Source organism: Adiantum capillus-veneris, chromosome 7 (genome assembly GCF_014529385.1).
Source record: "Adiantum capillus-veneris isolate H3 chromosome 7, ASM1452938v2, whole genome shotgun sequence".
NCBI lineage: Eukaryota > Viridiplantae > Streptophyta > Polypodiopsida > Polypodiales > Pteridaceae > Adiantum > Adiantum capillus-veneris.
The window spans coordinates 127,834,395-127,841,859 of NC_140937.1; the positions used below are offsets into that span (position 1 = coordinate 127,834,395).

The window sequence follows — 7,465 nt, forward strand, 5'->3', positions numbered from 1 at the left end:
CACGGTTTTTATGATATCTTCATCCACTATCCTTATTTGATGATAGCCACTTTTAAGGTCAATCCTATTGAAGTAGGTAGAGCCTTGTAGCTTATCAAACAGATATTCTACTCGAGGTACGAGAAATTTGTTTTTGATAGTGATATGGTTTAGTACTCGATAGTCCACACACATACGATATGTATTCTTTCTTTTGCACTAAAAGGTCTGGAGAACAAAAGGGAGAGGAGCTAGGCCTCACCATCCCTTTGTCTACCAATACTTGTACTTGCTTAAAGGAGGCTTGTTAGGCGGTGAGTTTCTTGGTAGGAGCTCAATTCGATGGTCATCATCCCCTCGTTTTGGAGGTAAGTCCATAGGGATATCATCGATGAAAACATCTTGGAATCCATTTAGAAAAGTAGACAAGTCTAACTCTTCTTGATTCCTACCATTTTCATTTGATAAATCATTAGCGTCATTAGTGGATTCTTTGACAAAAATCATGTACGCAGAAATCGAGCTTTTCATTGACTTATCAAAAGCTGGTGAATTTACAAGTGGTATAGTACGGCCAAACTCATTAGCATCTATATACATGCTCTTTCCCCTATAAGTGAAATAGATTCTCCTTTCAGGGAACTTCATGTTGGTAGCCATGCTGTTGAACCATGGTGCCCCTAGGATAGCATCCTCATGTTGGAGAGGAGAGATGAAAAAGTCTTCTTTGTCGACATAGCTTTGGACATGAAGTCTCAACTTCCCAATCAAGGGAGTAACGGAGGCTTGCTGTCCCTTGAAAGTTGTGTCAGCAGTTACAATATCTCCCATCTCAAAAGCTTGAATGCCCAACTTGGTGGCCAATTCCATTGATATAAAGTTGTGAGTAGAGTCAGGGTCAAACAAGATGAAGGCATCATGTTCCCTTACCTTTCCCCAAGCATAGGAGAGAGGTGATCCTTTGCAATGAGCATCCTCTTTTGGAGCTTCGGTGGTGGAAGCTCTAGGAGTCTCACTGCGAGCATTTCTTTTGGGGCAAGAACGATAGCCATGTCCTTGCTCCCGACACTTAAAATACTTATGGTCCTTGCAAAAATCTTCAAGCCCTTTGCCAGAGAGTTGGTCTTTACCTTTGTAAACTCCCTTCTCCTTGGACCAAATGTTGTTGTTATGTTATTGGAATTTCCTTGGGAAAGGGTTGGGGTCGGAGAAGATCTTGGCCAAACACCACTAATTTTGTCAAGTTGCATGTTGAATTGCAATCCCCAAGGGCCCAAAAGGGCATAAAGCTGGAAAAAAATGGTGGCCATAAGAGCACACATATTAGCCAAATAAGGAGGTTCAATAAGATTCTAAGTAGAGTTATTATATAATGAGATAACTTACAATATTCTTAACATCCCTCTTTCTAGAAATCCCAAACAGGAAGGAAAAAGTAAAGATGTCAGAAGTCATGATGAGGAGGTGGAATGAACGAAGATGATGGAAATGAAAAGGTAGAGCTGACCTATATATTCAAGAGATAGTATGCGATGATGGGCTAGCAAGATTTGGGTAGAGCAATAGGATTAGAGATAATGTATCTAGAGTAAACCCTTCAATTTAGGCTAACAAGAAACTTCCAAGCTCAAGCACAAGTGAAAATTTGTAATGATGGGCTAGCTAGATTTGGGTAGACCAATAGGATTAGAGCTAACTTATCTAGAGAAAACCCTTCAAGTTACGCTATCAGCCCACTCCCAAGCTCATGCACAAGTAAAAGCTACAAGCACAAGATTTTTAATGAGATCAAAAAATGCTTTTAGACCAACATTAGAAGCAAACATTGTAGAATGACAATAATTGTGTCTATTACTATGTTTGGGTATTTCTTTTCCAATAGTTAGTGTCTCTAGAACCATGCGCTCATCCAAATGTCTAGCTGTAGAAGGTGTTCTCGTGTTTTGAATACTAGTTAGAACTTCTTTTCATGACATTCTTTTGCAATAGATGCCATTTTGTGGGTGGAGTTGACCTTGCTTGATCAAGATTTGAATGATTTTGTTAGGAAATCTACACAACACATCAGTGTATGGTTGTGCTCCATGAGCACTTGGCAATTTCGAAGGTAAGAAATTTGTGCACATTGTAATAGTTGAGGGTGGCTCGATAAAATGAAGATTTTCAATCGTTTGCCTCTTTGAGCTTTCAAATACAAAAAGAAATGAAAAGAAGATTACATCAAAGATGTGGGCATTTTCCATTGGTCAAGCTAAAGCTATCTTTTCGTACACACACTCAAAGTCACACTTTGTTGCCTACAAGAGACTTTGTACATACTCTTTTGATTGGAAAGAGCACCAGTCCAAGATTACAAAATCGTCCACAAAGTGATAGTTTCCATGTAAACCAAAACATAGTTATATTGTAACTAGATATAGCTTGAAACACATGGGAATATGGTATACACTAGCAACAATTTTCCACTATTTTTTCCAAAGACAATTTTCTCAGACAGATTAAAGAATTTGGTATAAGATCAAGCACCAACAGATATTACTTGCAAATCTTTTTAAGTCCTGTCTTATTGTTGGGCTTAGCTTTTCTTTACATTAGTGGATGGATTGAGCTGACATGTAATTTACCACAGTGCCTTGACATGCTTATGATACACATGGGTTTAAACCTGTACCACACGATTGTGAGAACATAAAAAAAGAACACAAGAATTCATCTTTCGGTATACTCGTCTGCAGGTTTGGAACTGCCAAGCCTGAAAGATAAGACAGTACCTGCTCTTTTTGGTGAAGTAAGGAAAGAAAATGCAGCAGAAAAGCGTTTCGAGCGGCCACCGCTTGATTGCCTTTTGGTAGTCGGTGGTGAGACCGATGCCTCCATTTTTTCAGACGACCCAAATTTCGATAGCAAAGATTTGGGAGTTAGGAGAGGCAATCTGAAAGATAACAAGGTTGTCGCTGCATTATCTGATTCATTTTCTGTTGGTTCCTCTGAAGGTGGTTGCACACCAGTTTCTGATGAAGAGATCCTGGATGATGAGCACAGTTGCGCACTCATAACACCATCTTTTGTCGGTGTTATGTAAAGCTCTTTGCTGCATCTGCTGAAATACCCACCTTGTGACATCCTGCAAATAATTTTGTCCAGACGATCCTCGACATGCTTCAAATTGGAAGAAGGCTCTTCTGCTGCTAAAACTCCTGCATCCATACAGTCGTCAATCTTGGGCTTTACTTTGCAGCTCGTTGTCAGACGTCCTATTATAGATTCAAGCCTCTCAACAACCTTGAGAAGGTCCCCATCCAGTGCTTGATTTTCCTGTCAGGACGCATGGATGGTATCATGAAAAGCTTAACTGATAATGCAAGAATGCAATCTACCGATAAAAGATCCTTGTGCCTATGCGCAGTTCGCCAGAAATGAGAAATTCCTACCTGCAAGCCATGATGAACGACCTCTGCTCCACAACCTTCAGGAGAACCTGTGCAGAGACTGCAAGTTGAAGAAGCTCGGTTAAGCATCGAGAACACAAACAGTGGAAGATTAGGTTTTGAGCTATCCTCCTCAAAACACAAGATTATGGACTCCGGATGCACGTGCATAGATGCATGTCCCCCCCCCCCCCCCCCCGCCCCCACACACACACACACACACACACACACACACGCCTCTAAAGTTTATCAAAGCGCAGAGCTTGCAGAAGAATTCTTCAGAAAGAAAAGTACCCTTCTTCAAGAGAACTGAGAGAGAGAGAGGGAGAGAGACCTGCGCTCAGCAGCGAAGTAGCTATGGCGAGGAAGACGACGCAGGCCAAGCGGTAGCTCGCCAGGCAACCTGGGCTCATCTTCATCATAACCAAATGCCATTGGCAACGCAACAATATCATGACTGTTCTGCTATTTGGGCCCAGTAAGTAGTTAACGGTCATTTAAGAGTCTCTCTCTCTCTCTCTCTCTCTCTCTCCTCCTCTACGAGCCTCAGGACTATATGACACGGGCATGGGGGCATGGGATCTATGGTGAGAGCATCGAGCACCGTAGATCTTGTCGGCACCACAAAAAGTAATCTCGGGTATACTTTTTGTACCCGAGATTACTTTTGGTCACATTTGGTATAAGAGTAATCTCACGTCCATACCATCACAATAAACACGCGGGTACTCGTGGATAGGACATGGGACTCGCAAAGGTGAGGTCAAGGGTTCGAGGGTCGGCCGCGAAGTAATCTCTGGTACGCGAGATTACTTTGTCGCGCCTGAGATTACTTTGCCACGATCTACGGCTCTCCTTCATCCCACCGTAGATCCCACCCCTCAATGCCCGTGTTAGATAGTTCCCAGGCTCTACGAGCCTAGCCAGTCGAATTCAACTGTGCAGGTGCGTACGCTGACATGTCAAGCACTTTCCCTGGCCGGTGCATCACTGGCTGGCCCATGTAGCTCAAGCCTCGCCTTTCCTAGCCAGCGCAATGGCCCATTGCTTCATGATGTCCCTGCTCTTCCCACATGCTTCTCACCTACCTAGCATCTTTTGCACCTTTGATCCTCCCACTGTCTCTAATGTTGTGCTCAAGATCACTGCTATCACCGGCATGCCATTTTTTCCAACTGGTCATGCCCCTCGTTGTGCTCTCTCTCTCTCTCTCTCTCTCTCTCTCTCTCTCTCTCTCTCTCTCTCTCTCGTTCAACTCTCCTCGTCGGATAAATCTTTAAGGTCTCTTGGGATAGTTTCTTCAACGTTAAAATTCTCTTCTTCTTCTTGTGGACGGTGGTGCCACATGCACCACTTAGAGCTGATCGTGATGTGGAGATTTCATGGGCGGCCTACCTATATATTGTCTGCATCTTCAATGGTTCAAATCTAAGAACAATCAGCTCTTCGCAAGTTAGAAGAGCCCCAGTGACGTTCATTGTCGTTTGACGACGTTCACTCCATGAATTGGAACCCAACCACACACCTTGCCTTGATCTTAGGTGTGCTGTTCCCGCCATCTTCAATCACCACTCTCAGATTGGGGATGTGCGCAAGTCACAGGTGCAATCAGCCAAATGCACACCTCACCGCGCATGTGCGCAATGTATCTCTCAATGTGTGCACATGCACTCATGCGAATGGCCGCCCAGTTGAGAGTGAACGATCAGCACCTACCGGTAGTTTGTGCACATGTTGCACCTCCAACCATTTTTGATATTCTTGAGACCAAGGTCAACTCCATTTGTGGCTCTATCTGTTGGAATTAGGGTTGCAGAGAAACACACACAACTTGGAGAAGACGAAGGAAGCTCAAGGCACACAATAGAGAGTGTGTTACTTAGTGTGCAATGGAAAGATAGATAGCCCTAGAGTGATGGGCATATATACAATGCACGGGGGAAAAAACCTCCTAAAGAGGGAAAAAATGCCCCCGCGGTCCTAGTGTGTTCACACACATCACTACCACATGTATATGGTAACAAATCCCCCCTGAAGTGATGCGGTGAACGAGAGCTGGCACATGAGTAAAGGGAAGTGCCATGCCCTGAGGACAGAATCAGTCCACAAAGGGGAGTAAGCCCAAAGCTTTGCGGAAAGCTTCAAGCTTCTCACGAGACAATGCCTTTGTGAAAAGATCTGCAAGGTTGTCCTGTGTTGGCACATAAGCCAAGCTAATCGCTCCTGTTGAGAGCCTCTCCCTAACATAGTGGTAATGCACCTCAATGTGCTTTGTGTGAGCATGAAAAACTGGGTTCCTCGCAACTGCCAATGCGCTCTGACTGTCAGTGTAGATAGTGTTGGCAGTGTCCTGTCCAACACCCAAATCAGCCATAAGACATCTGAGCCATACACACTCAACCGTAGCTGTGAAGACTGCCCTGTACTCAGCCTCACAACTCGAAGTGGCCACAGTAGGTTGCTTCTTGCTCAACCATGATATACATGAACTGCCAAGCATGAAACAAAAACCACTTGTGGACACTCGTGTGTCAAAACAATCAGCCCAATCTGAGTCCGAAAAAGAATGTAAGTCTGGCGGCAATGATCCCCCCTTGGGATAAAACAAGCCAAGATGTAAAGTGCCACTAAGGTAGCGGAAAATCCTCTTGACAGCCTGCCAATGCTTAGACCCTGGGCTATGCATAAATCTGTTGACCTGTGAGATTGCAAACTGAATATCCGGCCTCGTGTTGCATACATAAATGAGGCAACCAACAGCACTTTGGTAAAGAGTGACATCAGCACGATCACCAGCATCATGTAGACTCAACTTCAAACCTGTTTCCATGGGAGTGGCAATAGGTTTGCAATCCTCGAGTCCAAACTTACATAGCAATGTCTCTATGTAACTTTTCTGACACAAGGCAATACCATCATCACACTGCTTAAACTGTATACCCAAATAATGATGCAACAGCCCCAAATCTTTCATCTTGAAAGTAGCATTCAAATCAGCCTTAAATTCAGCAATATGTCTCTCATTTGGTCCAGTGATCAGCAAATCATCAACATAAAGAACCACAATGAGAAGTACATCACCCTCACGCTTTACATACAATGTGCTTTCTATTGGACCATTACGAAAGCCTTGTTTGACCAAATGAGTGTCAGCTTTCTCATACCAAGCATGAGGAGATTGCTTCAACCCATACAAAGCCTTGTTACATTTGCACACTTTGTCCTCTTGTCCTTTTATGACAAAACCGCGAGGCTGCGTTACATAAACTTCCTCAAATATGTCACCATTCAAGAAAGCAGTAACAATGTCTGATTGATGTACATCCCAAACAAAATGAGTTGCCAATGCACATAGAAAACGCACAGTAGTCATACGACAAGTGGGAGCAAAAGTCTCTTCATAATCTATGCCTTTTTGCTATGCATAATCCTTTGCAACAAGTCGAGCCTTATGGCGATCGATCTCACCATCCGGCTTGCGTTTCAACTTGTAAACCCACTTCGTACCAGTGGCCTTTTTGCCAGAAGGCAAATCACATAAAGTCCATGTGTCATTTTCTATAAGTACATCATATTCTGATTGTATGGCAGCCATCCAATTTTCTGAATTTTGTGCTTCATCAAAAGTCAGAGGCTCCTCAACATCATGTAAGCTAGACACAGCCAAAGCATAACAATCTAATGCATAAGATGCATGGCGGGAGCCCGAACGAGTACGACTAGACAAAGGTGCATCCAATTTACTGTCACGCAATGTGTGCACCAGCCATTTTGGCATACCTCTAGCCTGCTTATTTTCAGCCCTTTCCTCATCAAGTACATCATGTACATCTGCATCAGTAATAGGCTGATCTAGAACATTTTCAGAAACCCCCATATGCTATACAATTGCCTCATTGGAACTTACATTCGTATTTCCACCATTGAAAAGAGGCAACAAAGTGTCATAAATGTCCTGTGAGCTTACATTACTGTCTCTAGTACATGACAGCAAGGGCTGAACAGAATCTTCCACAAACACTACATCCCGTGAAACCAGAATACGTTTTGTTTGTGGA

At 43.4% G+C, this 7,465-nt stretch overlaps 1 protein-coding gene across 3 annotated transcripts; it reads right to left on the minus strand.

The window, feature by feature from the left end:
- Positions 1-474: 474 nt before the first annotated feature.
- Positions 475-3,925, minus strand: LOC147454597 (uncharacterized). 3 transcript variants are annotated; one of them, XM_086517366.1, is made up of 6 exons: positions 3,742-3,925; positions 3,411-3,468; positions 3,262-3,294; positions 3,093-3,176; positions 2,751-3,004; positions 475-1,268 (listed from the first exon to the last, which is right to left on the minus strand). In XM_086517366.1, exons 1-6 carry the CDS (start codon positions 3,902-3,904, stop codon positions 1,219-1,221), a joined length of 642 nt encoding a protein of 213 aa, XP_086373492.1. In that variant the 5' UTR covers positions 3,905-3,925; the 3' UTR covers positions 475-1,218. The 3 variants fall into 3 exon arrangements, with proteins under 3 accessions (XP_086373492.1, XP_086373491.1, XP_086373490.1); XM_086517365.1 differs by having other exon boundaries at positions 488-1,268; positions 2,751-3,294; positions 3,742-3,901; XM_086517364.1 differs by lacking the exon at positions 475-1,268 and having other exon boundaries at positions 2,424-3,294; positions 3,742-3,900.
- Between the last annotated feature and the right edge of the window lie 3,540 nt (positions 3,926-7,465).

Excerpts from the sequence above, each read along its gene's own strand:
- LOC147454597 (XM_086517364.1), bottom strand. The coding sequence starts at position 3,842 with ATGGCATTTGGTTATGATGAAGATGAGCCCAGGTTGCCTGGCGAGCTA. Across the intron at positions 3,469-3,741 it reads TACTTCGCTGCTGAGCGCAG|TCTCTGCACAGGTTCTCCTG; the intron begins GTCTCTCTCCCT and ends TTCAACTTGCAG. Across the intron at positions 3,295-3,410 it reads TCGTTCATCATGGCTTGCAG|GAAAATCAAGCACTGGATGG; the intron begins GTAGGAATTTCT and ends GCGTCCTGACAG.